Raw genomic sequence first — 24,995 nt, 5'->3', positions numbered from 1 at the left:
ATAAAGTAATGCCCAGCTAAGTGCTATAGGGAAGGCAAAGTCTGCTGCTGGCTATAGGAAGTGACACCGTACACTGACAATCACACCATACAACAGCGCCAAACAACTATACAACCACTTATCAGACACATATGAAAATCCAAAATGTTTTATTTTATTTTTTTTCCTTAAATAGAGATAACCAGTAAACAATTTTCAGAACTTGGAAGTTTAAAAACGTGCATATAAAAATGGGCATTATGTATTTTTTATTGAATGTGGATTGACTGCCGTCTGCTAAGAAAAGTGGGTGTGGGGGGCTGAAGAGAAAGGAAGTTGTCTTTTTTTTCTTTTTTTTTTCTTTTTTTTTTTTTTTTTTTTTTTTTTTTTTTTTTAAGGCTTGCTTGTGAAAGGAACAGTTGTAAAAACAAAATTGCTTGAAGCAGGGTCAGCTTAGTGCTTCACAGTTTGGCTGCTTCTCTAAGAGGAGCCCTTCCTGCGCACGTGCATCAAAAACCACAGAAAATACAAAGACAGACACCTAAAACCCACTGCGTCATGTGCAGCACTGACTTTGGTCAAATTAAAAAAAAAAAAAGAAAGAAAAATTAATACTTGCTAAGCTTTTCTACATGATATAAGCAGGTATTGCATATTTTCATATATGGGGGGAATAAAGGAAGACTCCAAATAAATTGAAAAAAAAAAAAAGGCAGCGACATCCCAAATACTGACGTTGTAAGCATCTACAGAGCTCAGAATAGCACTGCCACTGACCACACAGGACACTCGAGACTACGCCTGTCTGCGGAACAGCTAACTTTCTATTTAGGTCTAGATGTTGAAACTGACAATGGCTGACATAAAAGTTAACATTTACAGAAAGTGTCTCCGAATGCTTGAGTAGGGAAAAACCCCTTCAATTGAGGAGCATGTGCAACAATTCCACAAATAATCACTATCCAGGGCAAGGCACATTGATATGGAATTTCTGTTTTCGTGCAAATTAAGGAAAAAAATAAAAACAAAACAACATTGTTGGGGGGGGGGGTTAGATGAGGAGCAAAGTGTCTTCCCAGGAATTTCAGTCACTTGATTGTATAGGACAGTAGTTGAGCCCTTCTGAAGGGCTGAGACAGTTTAAAGGCAAGTGCCTAGAGTGGGGTTACAATATTGTCTTAATGCACTCTACTTTATCCTACATTAGCTATATAAAAATTAGTTCCTAACACTAGAACATGCAGAGACTTTCCTCTGGCCGGCAGCCTGCTGACCAGAACACATATATATGTATAGTATAGGAAACCGTGACGTTGCATGGGAAGCAAGGGGGTGCTTCGCTGTCTGGTAGAAAAATCACTTGCATTTTTTTTTTTTGTTTATTTGTTTCTGCTTTTTTTTTCTTTTTTGATGTGTTTTTAATCTTTTTTTTGTCTTTTTTTTTTTTCCTTAAACATAAGATACAAGACATCTGGGGGTGGGGAGTGAGGGTGTGTGAATGTTTTTTTTTTTTTCCCCTAACAAGTACTTTGATCTGAATGGGCACACATAGTTGTGTCCTTATCAGTGTTTGTATTATTTTCCCATAGCCCAGTTCAGGGTTTGCAAAGGGTCTTTGAAACTTTTGGACAATGTCTGGTACAATGAGGTGTTGGATAACCGATAAATCTGGTGTTGCCATACATGTGTAAAATTTTCCAGAATTGGCGTAATTCATTATAGTGATTTCTAGCTTATAAAATTAACAGATACCATGATTTCATTTGAGTTATGTGCTTTGATAACAGAAAATAATTAATTAGCATTTAATGTAGTTAACATATTGTGGTAAAAGCACCATTAGATTTGTAATTTTTTTTGTTTTTTTTTTTTGTTTTTTTAAATTTTCCTTCGGTTTTTTTTTAAAGGGATACAAGTTTAACAATAAAAAACATAAAAAGCAAAAATAGCTCCCCTTTTTCTTGCAAGGCTGTTTTTTTACCCCAATAATTTAGAGTCCTGGGGTGGGAGGACTTGAAAAACAAAAATAGAATTTTCAACAATCTCTATCTTACAAAGATACTTAGCTATCCAATGAAATTGCACTTCACTCAATTCAAAATTCGATTGTTTTGATTCCTGTCAGTTTCTGTCAAAACAGACCATCTTCCCCATTTCCATGTGAATTTTTGTGTCATTGTTGAAATTGTTGAAAAATGTTTTTTTTTCTTTTTAATGTAAGTGCAGCATTTCAAAACTTAAGAAAAAACAACCAAACTGATAGTAGTCGTCTTTGCCGTCTTTTTTGGAATTGCTCTGCAACAGGAGTGGATTCACTGTCCTCATGGGTTATGCATGTAACTGCTGACTGCTGAACCAAACCAAACTAAAAGAAAGATCAACTTAACTGCGTTTTCTTTTTCTAATATGTTACAGAAAAAAACAAAAAAACAAAACAAAAAAATTGCCCTTTGAGTGTCCTGTAAGTTACAGATCACAGATCTCAGCGACTACAAAAGATTTCATGCTCCAGGTGTCTCCAAATGCTCAGGGAAGCTCACACACCTGCATGGGCAAATTCATGAAATACTGTGAAAAGGCCAGGCTCCAGAGTGTTACGACAGGAAGTTCGCGAGCAAGGCTCATCCTTTACCAGCCACTTCACCTACTGCTCACGCCACCACTGAAACACTTCAAATGTCACACAGCCCAACCATTTCCAGCACCATATGAGAAATTACGACAGTCCCTAAATATTAAAAAAAAAAAATCCAGAAAAGTTATGGCCTTTGTTGTTTGACCACGATGCTTGCTGTTTCCATGTACAAGTTGATTCGAGTTGGTTTCTCTCCCCTTCCACTGACAGTGAAGTTGTAACTGCGCTGGGTTGAGGTTGCGTCCGTGTTACAGAGTTGAGAAGGGGTCAGGTGGTCTGTCTGGAGGATGGTGGGATGCTGCAACTTTTATCCCAGGTACCAGGACTGGAAGACAAAAAGAAAAAGTCCAGTTAAAATGCAGGCGTAGTCCTGGGCATAGTGGCTCATGGGTAGCTCTTGGCTAGTATGAGCAAGGCTCACAGTGGTCCTCCGTGTGTAAACCCAAAAGCATTCAATTTTGTAAAACTATTTTGAAAGTTGCTCTTTTAACCATGGGATCAGAATTGACCTTAGGGGTTCATGTGGGCGAGGAATGACAGACCATAGTAAATCTCAAGCCACTGAAATTTATCTTACTCCTCTGACATTAAAATTCATTGCCTTTGTGGGCTTTGCCAATACTTTGAGTATATCTTACCAGGTGAAGCCTTTCTGGCCGCATAACATTCACATCAGGTTTTGTAAACATGTAGTGAGCCAATTATAGGAGGGCAAGGAACCTGGTTATCTTATTAGTACCTAGCTCAATGCCTGGGAGGGCTCAAGAAAGACAAGCAAATTGGACGGAGAGTGGCTGAAGGGTGAGTTTAGGAAAGACAGCAAATAGCTACCTCCATGATGTTTTTAATATATTTTTCAGTGAGGTGTAAGTGCTAAGGACAGGTGTAGGTGCTAAACGTACAAACACAACATTCTGTAGGTGGCCCGTGATAGCAGTTAAAACAGAAAGGTTTGGTAGAAAACTCATTGGTGACCTGGGGAGTGGGAAGTCAGGCTGGCTTCTCTACTTCCTTGTCATGATGGAGCGATTATGGTGCAAATCATCTTCCTTTCAACGGTATATATTTAAAATTATATTCTTAGAAAAGAGACATAATAAATAAGGTGACACCTTATGAAGCACCATCAAGCTAATGAGGGAAATGAGACCACTGTAGTCCTTGTTCATGTTTCTGTCTACTCTACGTGACCTTGGAGCTATCTGCCAGCTGTGGAGCCAGTCTTATGTCCCTTTCAGAAACATCCAGGTGACTACCTTCATGTCTGCTGCATTCTTTGTCAACAAAGAGTTAGCTTAACAAAATGAGCAACTATAGACCAATCTCAAAACACAAGTGGAGCTAAAAATTGTTTGACTTTTTTTTTTTGCCAGCTTTCTTCTAAGTACTCTGAAGAATTCAGTACTTTTGTCAAGAGTCAGAAAACCTACTAGCTTCTAGACAAGGCTAATGGCTGTGAGCTCTGCACTGAAAACATCAGCAGGTTTTACGTCAGTCGGAACTGATTCCGGAGGGCTAAGGCTCACTCTTGTCTGGGAGATTCAATTAGGGGAAAGTCCGGACTCCTTTGATCCCAGGGATAAATAGCTAAATGATAGCTCCATGGAGGTTGGTGTAAAATTTCCTGGTCACACAAGGTACCTTTGATCTCCAAAGGCGCTTACAACAAAACAAAACAAAACAAAACAAAACAAAAACCCCTAGCTCAAACCATAAAACTACTCATCCTGTAGACTCGTAGATTTTACTCTCTGACCATGTGCTTTGGAGAATCCAATAAAGCTGCTTATATCTGGAAAAGAAATCACCCTGGCAAGGGCACATGGTCTAAATCTAAGTGGACAAAAGAAAGATCAGTAAGAAAGAAAGGGGAGGGAAGTGGACCCCAAACTGCGTCTGTTTTAAGTCTCTCCTGATCTCTGACACAGATCTACTTTTCCATATCTGCTCTTACACAGAACAGTCTCAAACTGAGTGGCAAGTGCTGTTCCCAATCTGTCTGCATGCTTTCTAAGGCAGTTGTGAAATTCTGGACTTCTTCAGTGCAGCAGTCCCGAAGTAAAGGCCTGGGACCTGGTGAGTCACCAGGGGGAGCAATTTTCCGTCCCATAGTTAGTTTCTGGATTCAGGGCACTACAAAAATCAGCAGTGCCCCGAACTTCTGTTTAAAAGCAAAGCAAAGCAAAGCAAAGCAAAGCAAAAAAAAAAAAAAAAAAGTTTCTTCACACATCTTACTATTCAGTGTGTGCCTCGCCCACAAGGTTACCCCAGAGCAGCTCTGTAACCCTTCACTGAAATAGGCTTTATTGATTGCTCTGGTCTATTGTTCTCTTTTCAAGTCCCCCAAGTTCAAGTTCATCCTGGTGTTACATCATGTCTGGTTGCTCTTAGCAACCAGACAGACCCAGACGTGACTATCATTAGCAAGAAACCCGCCACTCTCCTCCCACCAACCTTCCAGTGGCTCTGACGTAGCAGGCCCACTGCAAACACACTGAAGTATTTATTCTGCCTAATTTATGACCTACCCAGCAAGCTAGACCCCCACTCCAAAAACCAACACTGTTGTATATTTAATTAATCTGTCTTTCTTTGGCATTTGAGAAAGTTAGACAAAGGACTAATTATTGTGTTTCGCTCTCCACACTTTTCTTTTGGGGGGTGAATATTTGCCTGGGAAAGAAAACGATGAGGCCCTCATTGGCCCCTCCCCTTTTTCTTTCTGCCCTTTTGACATTTCATGAAATACTTTAGCTGCTTAAGGGAGTTAGAAAAAAAAACTGCACTGTGAATGTTACTCCTTCTGAGTTGGTATTCAGTAACACAAATCAACTCACGACATGTTTAAATTTAAATGCTAACCACACGCTCTCAGAGTTACTTTAAAGGTTAGTTTTTAATCAATAGAACTTGCTGACTCTGGGTTTTTGAGCTGCACAGTGCAACTCCCTGGCTTTTGTCTGACGTTAGAGCTCGGGAACTTTCTTTTCCTTGAGATGATTTTAGCAGTGATTTGCAGCTACTGAGCTATTGTGCTCCTACCAGCAACACGTCAATAGAGGAGCTGAGCTGCCCTGTGGTGGGCTGTCAATATGACTCCTAAGGCAGGGGTTGGGGGTCTTTAATAACCCGTGAAAAAACCTTAATTAACCCTTTCAGGCCCAAAACCAAAACCTATTCTCCCACTTTTCACTCCTGTAATTTGACCATTAGTACTTATTTCAACATCTCACTAATCTTCATGACAATTAACCCAGCTACTTGACCAAGGGCTTCCAGAATGGGAAGTCAGTTAGGGGGAACCACACACGAACTTTTTTTTTCTTTCTTTTTCCTTCCTCCTTTTCTTTCTTTCTTTCTCTCTCTCTTTCTTTCTTTTTTTGAATGAGGCATCTTAGTAAATGATCTGCAGAAATACAGTAAAGAGACAGTTGTAAACATTAAGGAATTAATCCATTTTTGCCAAGTTTTCTATCCATCGGTTTGTAGTTGAAGACACTGGTAGTGACAGGTGTGGCAACTGCCCACACAGAGGTGCCCCGGGATTTCTATAAGCTTCCGTGAACTGCCAATCTCATCAGACAGGTAAGGCAATAGCAGGAAAGGCTCTTTTTCTTGTGGCATTTTCCTTTAATTTGGGTTACTTGAAAACATTGCAAGTCTGAGAACACTTTCTAAAGAATGACTCTGCACCTTTTTTCTTGGAGCAGAAAAATAGAGACTGAGAGAGATATGAGACTGGGGAATTCTTGGGTTGAATCAAGTCATCGGGAAATTACTGACACATGAAACAAAATTCATCTGTGGAGGGAGATTCAGAAAATCATCCTCACATCTGACATCTGCTTGGGTTTCATATGGCTTCTGCCTTCATACTTTATAGGCCCTTAATCTGCCCTACTGTATCCAGGTGACTACAAAGGAATCTCTGTCCCTTATCTGCAGAGTGGCAATATTACAGTACCGCATTGGAGATGTTAACTTGATACATTTACATTGAGGAAGTAAACACTGAGCTTTGATCTATGCCCCCCTCCACCCCCACCCCACCCCCGCAGGAACATTCAGCTACAGTTGATTTGGTGGCCTATAAATCCACACTCCCTCAAAGGCTCTCGTTTCAAGAAATTAGCCAGTTCCATTCTCAATGTCCACTGTTCAGGATGAACCAGGGGTGGGAGGGGGCCCGTCCTCTTTCAGTGTTCAAGGTGAAACATCAAAAGAAATCTGCAGTCCAAGAGCTCAGCTTTCCTTCTAGCTGGTCAGATGGAGAAGTAATCTCATCAGGTTGGAAAGTGCTGACTCAGGATTTAATAAAGTGCCTGCAGATGTGGTGTCTCTAAGGTATTCAACTCATGTAATGCAAAACAGCTCCGCGCTGAACGCGCTTATAAAATTTCATTTAACCATTGCAGCGCGGTTCTCTTAGGAGTTTTATCACACTTCCCGCCCCTTAATTTACAGCTCCATGAAAGTTCCAGCCCCATTCTGTGGGGATCTGGAATGCTCACAGTAGTCAGGATTTACGAACCATAAACAGCCTCCATCCCACTGCATCCTAAACAAGAGGGCCGGCACTGTGACACTGTTAGGCTGGTCATTCTCTTGTGTCTTGTTGTGTACAATTACAAAATGGAGTTGGTCCCGAGTCTACTGGAGACAGGCGATGAAGCCAAGGGACTTACCTTCCTTGTCAACAGCCAATATTCTAACACATGCAACTTCTTTTACAGTCTCCCTTTTTACTCAGAGGGCAGGGCATACATTTTAAAAACAAAAAAGAAATAGATCTGAAATAGTTATATTTCACTTTGGGGAAGAGAGAGAGACAGACAGAGACAGAGAAAGACAGAGAGACAGAGGGTGTGTGTGTGTGTGTGTGTGTGTGTGTGTGTGTGTGTGCGCGCGCGCTCACTGTGGAGGGCAGGCTGGACTATGATGGCAAAATCTGTTTTTCAAATTAAAAAGTTGAACAAAAGGCCCTCCGGGGCAAAGTTTAACACTGCACGGAAGGAGGTTGTTAATGTGGAATCCAGAACTGGGTGTGACGCTTAGCTTTCTTCTCCAGGCAAGGTGGGTTATTTAAGGACATTTACACACATAAATGGAAACACAAAAATACAGGAAGCTCCCCCTCCAACACATCACTCCCTACCAGCCACACAAGGGACACAGCAAGCAGGTCTGCATTGAGTGCAGCTATCATATTGTCCCTCCTGGTGATGAGGCTACCTCTGCTGGACCACACTAATCCAGTCAGTTAGTCATTTCTGGCTTCCTGTTCTTGTTTGCATGAACTAAGCCTACTATTTAGCACAAATGAGTTGTCCTTGGCAAATCAGCCAAAAGCTGGGGGGGGGCACCCCCGTCTCTGACATAGGAGTAGACAGACCTCTGCATGCACTCCTGGCTTCTCCTTTTAGGATCAACCATTTGGGAGCTGTTAGTCACTTGGTCAGTAAAAACCAAGAGGCTGCAATGTTCTTGGTGTCACGGACTTGAGGGTCTGGGAATGTGGGGAGTAAAGAAAATGTGGCATCTGCCTTTAGGGGTTTCAGTGTCCAGCAAGAAGTGGCTTGCTTTAGACTTCTATGCCCTTTACGATTTCCTCAAAGGATCCTGATAAACGCAACTGATGAGGCCAAATGTCTAAAGCCTCGTACTGAGTTCCGTTGTGTGACATCATGTACACAGAGCTCTGTGCTGGGGGACCCTGGAGTGCTGGGCATAAGAGAGGATGGCAGTGTTCAGCACTGGTTTCTGGAAAGGGTGACATGCTGTACACAGGTGTTAGTTATGGGTACTGCCAGCCTCAGGCTTTGATCTCCACAGCCATTTTTCTCGTCTGATTTTATTTTGTTAATTAAAGAAAGCCTGTTTTCAATAACTCTAAACCAAGACTTGTTTATTGTGCAGGAAACTATTAAAACATTAATGGGCCGTGAGTGGCCTTGCTTACCTTTGTAGAGCCTTATCTTCTCACCACTTGTGGTGTGTTAAACTCCTTCCAGATCTCCCAAAGCCAAATGCTTCCTCCCTGCTGGGCCCTGGGCACAGGCTATGCCTCTTCCTTGCTGGTCCCCAAGGTCTAAGATTAAATGACCCCCTTTTCTTTTAAAAAATTTAATTTACGTACGTACATACGTACGTACGTGTGTGTGTGTGTGTGTGTGTGTGTGTGTGTATGTGTGTGTGTGTGTGTGTATGTGTGTGTGTGTGATGGAGGTCAGAGGACACCTTGCAGGAGTTGGTTCTCTTTTGCTATCATGTGGGATCCAGGGATAGAACTCAGGTCGTCAGGCTTGGTAGCAAGTAGCTTTACCTGCCAAGCCATCTTGCCAGATATTCCTTTAAACTGAGGGGTCTTTCTTAGGGTCTTTACCCATAGGCTTTATCTGTTACTATGGTGTTAGGACTGTGACAGCCTGCTTCTTCACAAGAAGGCTACTCATGTTCTCAGGTGTGGCATCCCCAATGGTCTTGCCCCAGTGGTTGAGAGAGGAGGTACTGAACAGATTAAAGTTGAACAGAGAGTGCTAAGTAAAGGGAAAAAAAAAAAAAAAGAAAGCAGGATTCTGCTTCCCAGCGACAGGCACCAGCTACCCCCAGTAAAGCACCGTATCTAAATGGTATCTGTGGCACAGCTAGGCCACATACATGCTCCCAGCACATGCTTTGGCCTCCTGCAGTGACAGGAGCCCTCCCTAGAGAGGCACAAGTCTCTAAGGGCTGCCCCAGGCAGCTCCGATGCGAGAACTGTTGCAATGGGGCCAACTGTGGCCAACTGCGTCAGGAGCATGTGCAATAGTTTTGTAACATGGCCTTCTGCCTGCTTACTACATACACAGTGCTTGCCCAAACCACTGCTCCCTGGAGAATGACTCTGCTGCTCCCAGCCAAGCCCTCTGCTTTGGTTCAAACCTCAGTATGGGAAAACACTAATCTTTTTACCCCACAAACCATCCAGTACCTACAGACTCTGAGAGTGCACGCACAACCCAGTCCTGTGAGCCGTTCCACAGTTGAAATCTCACCCCGCACCAGCTTACCCTGGTAATCGCTGTCACCACCAAGTCCAGTTTCTTTTTGGTCTCCCTTTATATTTTTCCTCTGATACTCTCACCTCCATGAAACCAAAGACTTCCCTGTTAAAAAGTGCCCTTTGCCCCATCTGTGTTTACGCTGAAGACCTACTGGAGGGCTATTTCCCATGGTGCACATGTGGGCTTTGGCGTTCAACCTTATAGGAGCAGTGGCACCTACATTTATTCTGTGGACTAGCTAGATGATCTTAGACTGTTGGTGCCTTGTAGCCTCACTTTTAGACTCCATGAAATGGAAATATTGATGATGAAGTAATACGTGATTGACTGATTGATGAGGTTAATACTTGACTGGGGGCAAGTTTGGGAAACCGAGTTCTGGGTTCTCTTACTGTTAAATATGGCTGGCCCAAGGATCCACACGGGCCTAAAGAGGGACCCATTTCTTAAGAAAGTGGTTCCTCAGTCATGCATTTTCTCATATTAATAATATATATATTTTTAGTTATGACTGGCAGCTGTGCCAGCGCCTTCTCCTACTTGCAAGCGAAAGTTCTTGAGAAAATAAAAAAAAAAAAATCTGTCTTTAATTGTGGTATTAAATTCAGAGCGGCAAAACCTACAACACAAAGGAATTGGCTCAAGCCCCTGAAAAGCACCAGGCTAAACTGCAGGCCTTCCAGGCTGGGGATGAGGGGCACAGGGAGGGAGGGAGACAGGGAGTAGTCAGGAAACCAAGTGGGACAGAAACAATCCTATTTTGGTTTTTGTTAGTGAATGGCATACTACATAGATCAGAGACTTTTTATAAAACACAAACCCCCACTGTACACAAAGCACAGGAAAACGTGAGGAAAGGGGGAAAGTAAAAGCAGCTTAGGGTGTGTTAACGCTGCTTTTCTGTCAGCTTAAAGAGTATTTTATGCTTGATCAACAGCTCTTTTTTATTGTGCTTTTCTTTCATTCATTGAAGACATCAAAGGGGGCCCCACCAGCGTACCTGCCCTTCTGGAGCGCTTGGGAGGAGGCTCTAATGAAGCTGGCCTCTGGGAGCCGGAGACCCCCGTGGACACGGCAGTTCAAAGGGAATATTTCAACAATGATTACATTTTGTAAATCTTTTTATGAAAGAGACAGCTTATTTCCTGCTTTTTCATGAAAAATAGATTCTATCCATTAAAGTGAGTCCATGCCACGGAAGCTGCCCGAGATCTGAGGTGCGGCGTAGAGATTAAGGGGACAACAACCCGATGAAATTGTCCCGAGTTCCTATGTACTGGACTGAGGTGACAGTACCGGATGTGTTGGGCGGAGCTGAGACAGTGGCCGGACAGCTTGGCCTTGGAAAACGTGGTGTGAATGTAGGGTGGAGAAGGTGTCGTGCGTGTGCCTGCGCATGCGCGTGCGTATGTGTGTAGGGGGCTGGGGGGTGAATTTTTCTCCTTGGAACCTGTACTTATGATCAGTTCTCTTTTGTGTTTCAATTCTACAAAGATTAACAGTCCAGGGAGCATCGAGTCACAAACACTTCTGTGCTGTACAAGCAAAAAGAAAGACGATTTTTCTTTCCGTTTCATTAAGTGTTACATTTTAATGTCTAGATATATAAGACAAACCCTTTCCCACAGGGGAAGTTAGTCATAAAAAGGTAGGGTTGCTCTTAAGACACAAGGAAGGCTTTCTTTATTAGTAGCTACTTTCTGTCTTAAAAGGCCTTTTGTAAGTTTTGATTTTCACAATCAAGTATTCTTTTCCCCAACATTTTTTTAAATTTTTTAACTTTTTTTTTTTTTACTTTTTTTCAAGAAGAAAGTTGTGTAGAGTAGGGGCAAGAAAGGAACACAACTTCCTGGGGAGCTACAAAATGAACAAAAAACAAAACAAAAAATAAACCTATGTTTTCTACATATTGGATTCCAATTGTTATTAAATGCCTGCTGTCTAACAAGGGCAGACAGTCACACTTGGGGTTGGCTGAATGGTGGCCCAGGGAGGGAACTTTTCTGTTTGAAGAGATAGGCAGGGGATTGGAGGTCGGTGCTCAGTAGAGCGTGGCCCCATTTTAATAATCATTCTACCAGAGCTGTTCCTCCCAACCATGGCTGGGGTTTATAGCAAACCCAAGGCCATGATTTCTATTCTCACTTGGTAGGTGCATAAAGCCTGGAAAAGGAACAGGAACATGACAGTTAGAAGCCCGGTGGCTTCAGATTTCTCCCACAGGCATCCTGCAGCAGAGTGCCAGGAGATCAACCCCCTGCCAGGAACAAACTCCAGGTCTCACCCTTCAGCCCCCGGAACCTCTGTGACTGTACAGCAGCTACACCTTGAATGCATGGTTGTTGCTTTAAGACAGGTTTACAAGTGACCCAGGCTGGCCTTGAAGCCACCATGTAGCCTAGGATGACCCTTAGCTACTGATCCTGCTGCCTATAGTCCCCAAACACTGGGATTACAGGCTTGTTCCACTATTCCCAGCCCCTGGGATTTTCTGCCCAGCAGGGGCCCCCTGGCCTGGGCACAGGTCTTTGCTTCTTACTCCTTCCTTGTCCTCTGCGCACTGTCTCTGTTCTTTCCTCTCTGGTCTAGTTTCCTGCTTCCACTCCCAGCGCGTCTCTCCCTTCCTTCTGACCTGTGGTAAGCCCACAGAAGAATCTCAGAGGACCCCAATCTCTCAGAGGCTATCCAAACCAACAGTACTTCCTACACCATTCACCACAAGAAGAAGAAGGAGGGAAGGAAGCCACACCCCTTTGGCTGGCAGCTGGAACAGAGGTTTCTACAGTGCCCCGAAGGCAGGCACAGGGGCAGTCTGTGCAGACCACAGAGCCCGCCTTAGCTTTGCAGGTTTTGAATTCTTGAGAACAAAGACTGGGGGCGCTGGGCAGTGCAACCAGGTGCAGGCCTGGGGGTCAGGGGCCCTAGACTAAAACCCAGACTCATTGCTGGCTGGCATGGAAACTTCTCTGATTACACTGCGAAGATCTTCATTCCTATACCTGTCTTCTCCTTCCAGAATACCTCTTTTTAGATTCCACTGGCCCAGGAATCATCTTCCCTTTGTCCACAATGTGGCAGTCATTTCTGAGAGGCATTAGAGTATTCATGCTCCATATGAAGGTTAGAGGAAGCACTGTCTTTGCAAACTTTGCAAACATCCAGCTCTGCGGGATGCAAGGGGCCCAGCCTAACTTAATAAACTTAAAAAAAAAAACCTAAAAAACAAAAAAACAAAAAATCCCCCCCAAACCCACAAACCAGCTAAATTGGCCTCACAGGTAAGCCATCATTAGGGAAGCCAGAGCCAGCCTGGATGGGAAGTAGGGATTAGCAGTTGGTTCACCTCTGCTGACAATCTCCTCCTCCAGAGACTGTGGCAGGATTTAGAGTTTTACAATAAAATTTGCCTTTGTTAAGAAGTGACTGGTAAAACAGGACCACATGGGGGAGTTTACAACTTCAATGACAGGTTTTTTTTTTCCCTTAATGCTGAAATAGCACATGCTTTTTAATGTTTAGATTTATTTCCTTCTGAATGTGTAGATTAAATTTATAACCAAACAATACTCTTTACTACAAACAATTCAAATCTTTTTTTCCTAAATATTTCCAGGAGTTGTAACATAAAGAGGCAGAGTGTCTATGGAGCTGGAATACAAGGTGCAGGCCCCACACGTGTGCCCCAAGTGTCAACCTCAGGGGCCTAAGCAGTGATTTGGTCATGGTAAACACACTGTAAGAGAAGTGACTTGGAGAGAAGAAATGGCATCCTAGCACAGGATCTTTATTTTTACCTTCTGAGCAAGGATTTCTGCATAGTCCATCTCCTAAGCAAAGTCAGATTCAAAAAGGTATTGTATAGAACCAGCCACGCAAGCAACGTTACGCTCACTTGGTTTTGTGGCTAAGTTCCAGTTGGTAGTGATCTACTAGTGATGGAAACTTAGGAGCAGTTCAGAACACACATTGAGTGTTAGCTAGCATGGAGGGCTCACGCACATCTACCATCACTGTGCTATTGCTTAATAAAAATAAGACAGACTGCATGACTATTAATATATTTGCCAGGTCTTTGAAGGGTCTTTTGACTCTGTTAAGCTACCATACTAAGAGGAGAGCCTATTGTTTATTTCACAAGAATGGCTGCAGCTTCAAACGATGTATACCTGCTTTCATTCTGAGTTGACAATTACAAACATCCCACAGATAGGCCAAATTGTGCTATTCTAGAAGATGCTCCAATTAGAAATAATAATTCAATATTTTTCTTACTGTTACAAGAGCGAACAGTCTGGGTCAAAACATGGCTTCTTGTTCAACTACATCAACTTTCCTGTATTGTTCTGCAGGAACACATTTATGAGTTCAAGTTCAGGCTTAAACTAAATAAACTGCTCATCCAGAGTTTACGGCGCAGCCTCATTTACATGTGTTCTCTCTGAACTCTGCCGGCACAGTGTGCTAGTTTCCAAGGCTTGGTGCAGGAATGCTTTCAGGCTGGCATCTGGACTGCTTTCTCAGGCACAGCAGACCTCTCGGGGCCCCTGGCAGCACCGCACTATAGCTGCCATTAACATTTCTGCAGACTACTCTTAGAGGCCACAAGAGAGAAATGAGCAGAAGCAACAGACACTAGGTCTTCCCAATTTTCCCTGCTAGGCATGTGAATTACAGTCTTAGCAAGGGTGAACTATGGATCCTAGATGCATAATCTAGAACTCCATAGCCTTGACTTCAAGTTGCCTGCAGTCATTTCTAAGCCATTTTAAGAACTGGCCAACACAGATTTATTCTTTTCAGAGATGAAGATGTGGGTTGCCTTATAGTATTTCTATCTTGTGAATGAAGTTGAAAGGTGTTAGAAAAGTGTTTCCAACGCGCCCCCCCCCCAATTTCATTTTATATTTACAAAAACAAACAAACAACAACAACTACCCCCTCTACTGTCACACACACACACACAAGAGGTGTTTGAGGTCAACAATATCTTGGGAGTTGCAAGCCAATAAATGAGCACCTAAGAGGGTGAGTTATAGTTGAGTTTCTAAGTTGTTCCTTAGTAAGCAAGATGGAGAGAGCTGGTTCCTGTCTAGCCAAGCTTGACACTTAGCTCTTTGCTAATCAAGGGTCCAGGAGGCCAGAGGAGACGGCCATGGTCTTTATGAATTGCCGTGTGAGATGGGAATGAAGGAATCTGTTTGTCATTCTCCACGAATGAGAGTTTATCAAGCAAGACGGGAGCTGAGTTCAGCACACAGTAGCGCTGATAGTGACTGTCCTCTCACGGCATCGCTTCCCACAGAACAGTTCTCCCTGAGCTGTGACCCCACCGAGCCAGGCTGCACATTGCTAGTTCCCAGGTTCAGCAGCTCTACCCTCCCAGGAGACCCATGACAAACTATACAAATGGCTCAAGAATCATTGCTGTTGTGTGTGTGTGCCGTGGGCTCAGGAAAGAGAGCCAGGGTGGATTGGGGCAGAGTCATAGCAATCTCTATCATTGGTTTTTGCACATTAGTTGAGAAGACCTGGCTAGCATGGTGGCTATGAGGATGAAATGAAACGAGGTATGAAATACTGTCATCTGATTGTCCTCTTGGGTCCAGGAGATTAGAGCTGATGCCTTGCTTTTGAAGGAAAAGGGGAGATAGTTCCTTTCCATCTGCAGAAAGACAGAAATCTCCTTTTCATGTGCTGGCTGATGGACTTTTCTTGGATTGGCAAAGCAACAGCACATATAAAGTTGCTCTATGCTACATTTTACTCTGCCTCAGTTTACTTCCATGCTGAAAAATACTCAGTATCTGAAACTGACTATACTTCAAGTTAAACCTTTTGCTATGACATTTGTAAGCTTATTCTATGTGATATGGACATGCATAAAGCAGAATCTGTGCTGTGCAGAAATGGGTTTGAGTCTGGCTTTCTCTGGGTACCTATGGTACCTATGGGACGTATCTATGGGATGGCATCCATACTCATAGCTCTGAAGAGCATCTGAGTCTCTACCCCAGACTTACTCCCAATCTTCAAACTGGTGATGATAGTCTATGTGTGAGATGTAGTCGTTCCTTTGTTTGGTTTTCGTTTCTCTTTCTTATTTTTCATAAACACTAATAATAACTTTGGTCCGTTGTCCATGGTCAATGGGCTGGCTACTGCCATTGAAGGTTCCTCCACCAAAGGCATTAAGCATAGCTGCCAATGGCACCAAGCGACCCTTGCAAAATGGTGGGTGGAAGGAATCTGAAGCTAATTGCTTTGAAGACAGAACAGTTTGATAGTTCACAAGTGCTTTCTGCTTGTTTACATGTGTCTGGGTGGGTTTGCAGAGAGTGCTTCTCTGGTTATGTCTCTCCTATAAATAGCTCTCTCTCTCTCTCTCTCTCTCTCTCTCTCTCTCTCTCTCTCTCTCTCTCTCTCTCTTTTCTGAAAGCAAAGGAAGCCTGGCTAATTCTGAAAACTAGCTCTTGAATGGAAGGAAGGGGATGAAGTGAGCAAGCTGACTCCTGTAAAAAAAATTATGCACGTGGAGGAAGGGCTCCTCTCTTACACTGCCTTAGCCTCAGTTATATAGCACTTGGGAACTCCCTGTCTTGCTAATTCCTTGCCAGGTTCCTATATAAAGAAAGCAGTAAGGAACAGGTAAATACCAGTCTAGATTTCATAGCCCTGACTCCAGGCCAGAGGAGCAAGCAAACAGAGGAGGAGCCTTCTGGGAAGATGCTAAGGGTTGCAGAACTGTGATGTCATTAGGGGAGGTGCGAACAGAACCTGGTTCTTTGGCACATTTTGACAGGAGGTAATATTTGAGAGGAAGCTAGCTGAGATATCAGGACGGCTGTGGCTGGATAGTGATGAGGGAAGGAAGAATGAGACATGCAGCACGAGCCACACAGCAGAGCTGTGACATCACCTCCCATTGGTTTGTCATTACCATATTTCATAATATTTGCCTAGAAAGACACATAAAGCCTATCAGGTCAAATTAATCCTAATGATCAATTTTCATCTTATTCTAATTAAACAATTTCAATTTAATGAATGCAAGCATGGAAATTAGTCAAAATTACAAATGTAAATGTTGAACTTTAAATCAAAGGTCCTTCCTTTTCCTCAGCTCATGTAAAAGCACTTTCGAGAGCTTTGCCTGTGAGGGGATGGGGATGTTAACCTTTGTCTGCACTGTGAAGGACAGAGGTACAAAACCACTGTAGAAAAGAAACTACCCAGGAGAACGGACAGATCTTTCCCACAGACAAACACACAGACATAAACACACACACACACACACACACACACACACACACACACATGCCCTACAGTAGTCTGTGAAATAAATTCTTCCAAGGTGAACTGAAGAAAAGGCTTATATCCCTCAAGATTTCCAAGCACTTGGGTCATGCTATTGCGGTGGTTCTCAGCATGTGGATTGAAACTCCTTTTTGGGGGGGAGGGTCAAATGACAGGGGTTGCCTAAGACCATCAGAAAACACAAATATTTACGTTATGATTCATGACAGTAGCAAAATGACAGTTATGAAGTAGTAAGGAAATAATGTTATGGTTGGGGTCGCCACAGCATGAGAAACTGTAAAAGGGTCACAGCATTAGGAAAGTAAATGCTCTAATGGATACTGGGCTTTTATAAAATACCTCTGTAAAATAGAAACCGTGTCACACTAAGCCACTAGCCCCTTCCCCTTCTGTAGTCAGACTCCGGGGTCTCTGTCCTGGATGAGGTACACAGCCTGTGAGCTGTTTTACCTTGAGGGCTTTGGACCTTTATTTAAAGATGCTGCTTTCTTAAAGTGAAAAAGATTTTGTTCCAACATGCAGTTACAATTCTATCACGGAACAACGTGTCCTAAGTAAACAACCTTTAAGGGAATTACCAGCTTCCACGTTATCTCTTTAGCCTCAAAAAATACAGCTTGAAATGGATTTAAAAATTATACAGGTAAATAAATAATCCAAGTGATTTCTATCAAGATATTAGAAAGCTATCTCTCTCTTTTCATAAAAATCCAAAATGGATGGATTCAGAGCTCTGAAACAGAGGAATCAAAGTTCTAGCAAAATGGCCCTTATTTATTTATTTAATATAAATTAAATACATTCTAAAAACAGAGAAAATAGCTACAGAAATCTAAAAGATAAATGCATACTTTTTTTTTTTAATTTAAAAACTTTGTATTATTGAATCACAGTTCAAGTGGGACTGCCCCTACCCCAGCTCTTGGTTTTGGGAGACTGCTCTGGTGTTACTCTTACTAGGCAAATGGCCACAGTCTCTAAGGAGGCCTTCATCATGACATGGCTCTCCATCTCTGCTCACTCCTCATTCCATACGAGAATTATTTGATAGCATTCAACTCACTATTACTGTTTGGGGACATTACAGGGGAAGAGTAGAGTGGTTTAATAATATAGTTAATTAGTGTAGTCATGGCCATTAGCCTTACTAAGGATGGTAGAATCCCTATACCTTAGTTAATGGGCATGGGTGAGCCATTCTGGACTGTCGAGGGTAGCAACGGTTTTATCTTCTACCTCATGGGAATGACACTTAGCCCATCATGTTCAAGGTTTGACCTTCACTGAACAGCATGATCCTAATCCCTAGATTTCATAATCTTAACTGGGAAACATTAAAATATGGATTCACTCCAGTTGGCAAGAATCTTTATGTTCTTTTCATTGAAAAAGCTATAAATTCAATGGTTGACCTTTTATTTCCAGGTCACAAGTGACACCCACTCAGCTTCGTCCATTCACATAGGATTTATGTTAGGTTTGCAGGTTGAAGCCATGAAAGTTGAACTTTAATGAAATGTCTTTCAAAGATGTACACTTAGTCAAAAATTTCCCAAGAAATTAGTGATAACTTTTTTTTTCCCCAAATAGTGATGACACCCCCCTGGCTCACTGGTCTCAACTGAATCTACTGATAGATCGCCTGCAGAAAGTTTCTTCTACAATCATTTTTTTCTGGGGGTACACATTGTTTGCATTTGGAAGATGATAGCACCTTAGTTTCGGTTTAGATTTCTAAGCTGAAAGCCTTTTGAGAGATCCTCTTCATGTCACCACGACTCATTCTATCCCCAGCTGAAAATGTTCCTTGTCCTTTTGCACCAGATCAATGGTAGTGATGGGAGGCGGTCGTTCATGCTGTCAATCAGGGAAATGTGATCTGATGGGGCCCCAGTGCAGTGAGATAAGGAAAGAGCTCTAAACCTGCTCAGGACCACACCATCTGAATGAGATCAATGCTTCCCACCCGTATGGTCCCCATCCTGCGGCACCCTAACTGTCACCATTAATAATGTAGAAGGAGCTGATTAACTTAAGTAAAGTGCTCTCTGCTGGGTAAGCACATAGAGATCTGCGAGGCAAGGGCTGGGCAAAAGAGAACAAAACGTCATTTTTATTTTTCATGCGGACGCGTGCTCACTTTCCATTCTTCTCTTGTAACAATTACTGTACCAGCCACTCTGACGGAGTCAATAAATTGATCGGGGTCTTGACGCAGCAGCAGAGCAGGCTAATCTGATGCACCATTATCTGCCCAGAGAGTATGGGGTGGGGCACGCCCAGGGAACAGAGAGCAAATGGGGGGGGGGTGAGTCAGTGAAAAGGAACCTGCTTGTCCTAGGTGAGTACCTCTCCATAGGCCACTTCTGGGACAGTAAAGATGCATGTGTGGCAGGTGTGCTGTATGTGTTAGAAAAGGACAGGAAAAAAAAAAAAACAAAACCAAACCCAGCCAAAACCCCCCAGCCTTCAGCTTGGTTAAAGGATGCAGCCTAAGTAAGACCATATGCCCCACTTATTTGGGTCCCTACGGAGCTTCAGTCACTCAGAGGATCTGCAATTCAATGAGGATCACCACCCCATTAGGACTAATCATGTCAGCCACACTATCTGACAAAACAAACATCCAGAAACTGCCCCTCCCAGCTTCACAACTTGCTTTTTTTTTTTTTGCACTGAGATTTTGGTCTTCTTTCCCTCACCAGGCATAAAGTTTAATTGTTTTTTAATGTGGAATTATACGCAGAGACTCTCCACTGCATCCCTTGACACATTTATCCTTAGACTCAAAAACTGATGCTGTAGGCCCAGTTTCAACTTGCTGCTTGGGAAGCTACTAAGCATGTTCTTAATAAATAGCATCATTTTGGTGGCCAACTAGAGTACACTTCGTGGAAAACCGCCACGGGAGGCTGAAGCTGGACAGTCAGCTCAAGGGCTCTCACCCTGTTAACACTCCTCCATTCCTCCCATTCACAGGCCTTTTGTCTGGATAAGAATTAAGACTATTCCAGCTTTGCCTCAGAGCCTACCAAACTTCATTTTAAGGAGAGTGAGCGGTAGAGACTGGGCTTTCTCATTCTATTTAGATGAAATCTGTATGCCCCACCAATGGAAGGAAGGAGGGAATAACTTCATGACTTTATCAAAATGCGACTTGTGAGGATCAGGAGGCTAAACAGAATCACCATGGCCACATGATAAATCAACTCAGGTCTGCCTCCTTCCAAAGCCAGTATTTTCTTGACTCCTGGAAAGGAGAAAAACTCAGGACCATATGTGTCTTCACATGCACTGTCTGCCTGCAAATTCCATGCACAGCTGGAGATCACACCAAGCAAGGCCAAGGGCTCTTCCTGCTGAGACCCTTCTATGCCTTTTTGCAAGTCTTAATGTTTCACAAAATAAAGTTCAAGAATCTCTCCCCCGGATCCAGATACATGTTCATCCATGACTAGGCTCTCCCCCAGATGACTAGGACCTGTTTTAAACTTCAGACTCACAGTCCAGCATCCTCAATTGCTGACTTTATATGACAGGTCACACACTGTTCTCTAACCACAATCTAACTTCTCCTTGGTACACATCAACCCAAGTCTGCAAAGAGAGCTCTTCTACCATGGATACTTCTTCTATAAAACTAGTTCTATCATCACCTCTGATGTATACACCCCCGCCCCACATTTTCCCTCCAGAGTTCTTCCTGCTCTTCTGTCCTACTAATAGGCCACACATGTTCGAATGATGTCATTCATCAGACTTTACTGGAATTTGCTTACTTCCCCCACCGGAAGTCTGCAAGCTTTGTAGGGTGGTGGTTAGATTACATGTACCCAAAGCCTTTCTCTTAGCTTAATGTGCAATGAGGAATACAGCAGGTACTCAATAAATCCTGACTTCCCTCATCTCCTTAAGATCCATTACTTGGGTGATGAGTGGGAGAGATGAGCTGGGCAGTCAGGCTCTGACTCCTGGCCTAGTGTTTTTCCCACTTTCCCAATATGGACAAGACTGATTTATGGTTGGTCTCATCTTGGTCTCATCTCTTCCTATAGTACAGTGCTCCTATATTCCTTGTACTTCCCTGTACCACTCTTTCCCTATCTCTACACATGTAAACACCCATGACCAGGCATTAGCAGATGAGGGACTATGCTGAAGGGCCAAGGCTGTAGGTCGTGAGAACTGCTCACCAGTTCTTTCATTGTTTAAGGCAACAGGAGGCAAGCTGCCATCCAAGGCAGGACCATGAGGACCGGAAGTTGGTCTTATTCTGTGTTCATGTTCAGACTTGGGAAGAGGGCAACACACACACACACACACACACACACACACACACAGGAAAGGACCAGCTGTGCTAACCCTGTATGAACACCAGCAAAGAGGTGTTAGAGATCATGAGCCTCTGTGCCTCAGGAGTGAGTGTGGAAAATACCAGGGCAGCAGAAACTCACTTTGGCTCTGCTGCAAGGACGTACTGTGAGGCCTTTGAGAAAGTTTTCATGAAGAGGTTAGGGAGAGGCATGAACTGAGGACAGTGCTTCAGTGGACAGACTATATTGTGAGGCAATATCACCAGAAGAGCCGTTGCTAGTGACAGCATTTTCCCTTCATCTTTGATACAAACTTGGGGGAGTATTGAGAGACTGAGGTGGCAGGAAGGGTCAGCGGAAGTCAGCAGCTCTTTGGAGACTCACTTTAGACCAAGGGCTCTGGTTTGGACTGTGTGTCCTTCAGACTGTCAAAGTCTTGGACTCATTAGCAGCCCTGAGAAGGGCCCTGGCCAGACAAAGTCTGGGTACTCAATCCTTCCCTCATGTGGACAGTCATCACTTAGAGTGTAGGAGACTTCTGTGGAACTGGCTCCGGGTCCTGGGCTTTTCCTTGCAAAGGCTGAATGAACTGTGAGAATCTACTGTGCTGTGGCCTCCTGGAGTTCATGCAGCAGGGAGGGTGCTGGGCTCAGCTTCCTGTTCTCTAAGCTCTGTTGACTCAGGCTGAGCAGAGCCCAGCGTTGTTCTTCTCTAGAGGAAGCACCTGGCTCAGCCCCTGGAAGCTGGGTGAACCCTGGGGGCACAGGAGGGCACTGTGTACAGAACCCTATGAGCTGAACCGCATGCCCTTTATACAGCGTTCTCAGTCCACAATAACCCAGAGAGATGTGCCTTCCGTCAGGGGACAGCCCTGTCCACTTCCCGGACCTCAAACAGCAGCTGAAAGAATCTCTCTCTCTCTCTCTCTCTCTCTCTCTCTCTCTCTCTCTCTCTCTCTCTCTGTCTCTGTCTTTCTCTCCCTCTCTCTCTCAATGTCTTTGAGTGTCTTTCTGACTCTCTATCTCTCTTCTCTCTGTCTCTCTTCTCTCTCTGTGTCTCTATCTGTTTCTCTGTCTCTCTCTGTCTCTCTCTGTCTCTCTCTGTCTCTCTCTCTCTTATACACACATACACACACAAACACACATGGTCTCCTTGAGATACAGAAAGGGAGTGAAGGAAAAAACTATATGAAACTATACCAGTATTAAGAAAGAAGAGGGAACAATAAGGGAAGTTGAAAAGTACATGAACTTCTTAGAGAGCGTGAAAACAGTAGATGCTATTAACAGCCTGACCATGACGGACTGCTTCTTTCATGGAATTAACTTTGTTTAGACATAAGAGTATGATCAGATTGGGTAAAGGCCCAAGATTTAAGCCAAACAATACAATCCTATGATAGCTTTCCCAACACCTAAATATTGGACTAAAATGGGACTCAGTTTCACTTAATGAGAGCTGAATAGAAATTTGGTAGCCAGGCACAAAAGTGGAGTACGGCACCTTTCTCTGCTATTGTTAGAACAACGTAGTATGATATAGGGGTGATGTTTGGAGCTGCAGCTGAGATTCTGGGATTGGGTGGCCCAAGCATGAAGATAGAAAGATGACATTGTGAGGATTATAGAGCAGAATGTTAGAAAGCATGGGTCCCTGCTGGAGTCCCACAGCAGCTGAAACAATGACAACCACAACAGTGTTCACTTGTGGTTTTAGAAAAGTAACCTTGATTAGCTTAAGCAATACTTAAGTGGCTTTTCTCCTAGTAAGTAGACACTATTACTGACTTCGTCAAATAGATATGGAAGCTGAATTCCAAAGGAACACAGGCAGGATGTGAAAACAGGTCATTCCCAGTCCACAGCTAATGGCGCTGTGCCTGTTCTACTGTGAAATCAGATTAGAGTGTCAAAGACATGTCCCTTATCCCAGAACCTCCAATGTCAGAGGCATTCCTCCTCCCTGCAAACTGTCATCAAAGTGTCGCTCGCTCCTGCCTACTGTCTGTAGTCCTACCTTTTAAATCTGTGAGTCATGGATATGGAGTTGTGAAACTGAATGTTGGGTTTTAAAAATACTGGAAACAGTAAATAGGATGTTTCCAGATATGAAATGACAAGAAATTAATTAAAAGTCAAGTGAGTAATGAGTGTGGGGGTGTTTGGGCAGCACTGGCTTGTCTTGCACTGTAGGATGTCTCTGCAGGCTTGCACAGGGCGCAGTGTGTACTTCGCCCCATGCATTGCCACGATGTGAGGTACCAGCTCATGCTACTTGAAACACCCCAGCTCAGAGTGAGATTACTGCAGGTTATGAATTGTAGTGTTTTTATTAATCATGCAAAGTTTCCTGATCCTACAGAAACATAATGATTTCATTATGGAAAACAAAGACTTTAAATATTTTCCTGCCAGTGTTCCAACTGTCAGCTTGCTAGTATAAAATTAGTATATCTTTGGGTTATGTTAGAACATTTAATTAAAACTTTTTTGTGTTGTTGACTTGAGTTTCATAGATCATTTGTTAAGTGAGTTTTCTTTTGTATATGGATAGAATTTCCAATAATTTCTGAAATTGCCCTAAACCTCCTTCCGCCATTTTGTTAATAAGTATTTATTAGAAGCAATATTCCCAGTATTGATAATTTTAAAACCAGAACATAGATCAACTCCAAAAAAGTTGAAGATTGTCTATACCCTGAAGAATCTGAAGTGACTGCATCCATTTCATTAGCATGCAAAACTGCTGAAATCTTTAATAAATCATTAATCATATATATATATACCAAAAATTATTTTAAAATACATTTTCTATGATTTATTATAAGTAAATGCTTGATTTGAACACCTGCTTTATATATCTATAACATACCTATAAGCCTGGGGTCATGCAGAACCTGCTCGTGTGGAAAAGGGTGAGGGAATAGAAAGGCTCTGAGAAGCATTGCTTGGCAAAGTGCTGCTTGGCAGGGCACAGGCCCCTCTTAAGCCTTCCTCTAATTTCCATTCTCCCATACTTAACAAACATTACATCTTTAATATTTTCTTCTTCCTCTGTGAATTTGTGTGCGTGGTATATGTGTGCATGTGTACATTTGCATGTGTGCGTGTGTGTGTGCGTGTGTGTGTGTGTGTGTGTGTGTGTGTGTGTGTGTGTGAGAGAGAGAGAGAGAGAGAGAGAGAGAGAGAGAGAGAGAGAGAGAGAGAGAGAGAGAAATCATCTCTTAATCATTCCATTCTCTTTTGCTGCCAATTTCATGTTAATGCTAGGGGGCAAAGGGCAGCGATATTTACCAGACATTGACCGTGTGAGGTTGCATGGTCCATACCATAATTCTTAGAATAATCACCAATTTGAATTAGCCAAGATTCATCCTCCATCGTTATATTTTGGAGGCAGGTGCTGCCCCATTTCCAGGATGCTGGGACTGTAAGCATGTATCAAGCTCTGGATTCCCAAATATTTTGGAGCATGGCTATACTCCAAACAAAATGCTGAATAAAACAAAATCAAAAACAAATATTCAAAGGTAACAGTTGGGCAGGTGCAGAAGAACTGAGAAAAAGCAGTAGAGCACTTCATTTGCCTTTCTTGAAAGTGTTACCAAATTAAAACTTGAAAAACAAAGTTTCCATTGGCTGAAAAAATTTTAAAGGGAGTCACATAGCTTGCCAGGGACTTAGTTGACATGTGACATTACAAGCCAAG

At 43.0% G+C, this 24,995-nt stretch overlaps 1 protein-coding gene across 11 annotated transcripts in view; it reads right to left on the bottom strand.

The window, feature by feature from the left end:
• Positions 1-132: 132 nt before the first annotated feature.
• Positions 133-24,995, bottom strand: part of Nfia (nuclear factor I A) — a 532,531-nt gene continuing 507,668 nt past the window's right edge. For all 11 annotated transcript variants that reach the window (XM_031377888.1, XM_031377890.1, XM_031377889.1 and 8 more), the window contains one exon: positions 133-2,939. In XM_031377888.1, the coding sequence (XP_031233748.1) occupies positions 2,922-2,939 (18 nt within the window). In that variant the 3' untranslated portion in view covers positions 133-2,921. The remainder of the gene's footprint in view (positions 2,940-24,995) is intronic.

Source organism: Mastomys coucha, unplaced genomic scaffold (assembly GCF_008632895.1).
Source record: "Mastomys coucha isolate ucsf_1 unplaced genomic scaffold, UCSF_Mcou_1 pScaffold18, whole genome shotgun sequence".
NCBI classification, from domain to species: Eukaryota; Metazoa; Chordata; class Mammalia; order Rodentia; family Muridae; genus Mastomys; species Mastomys coucha.
This window is presented reverse-complemented; position numbering and strand designations above follow the sequence as displayed.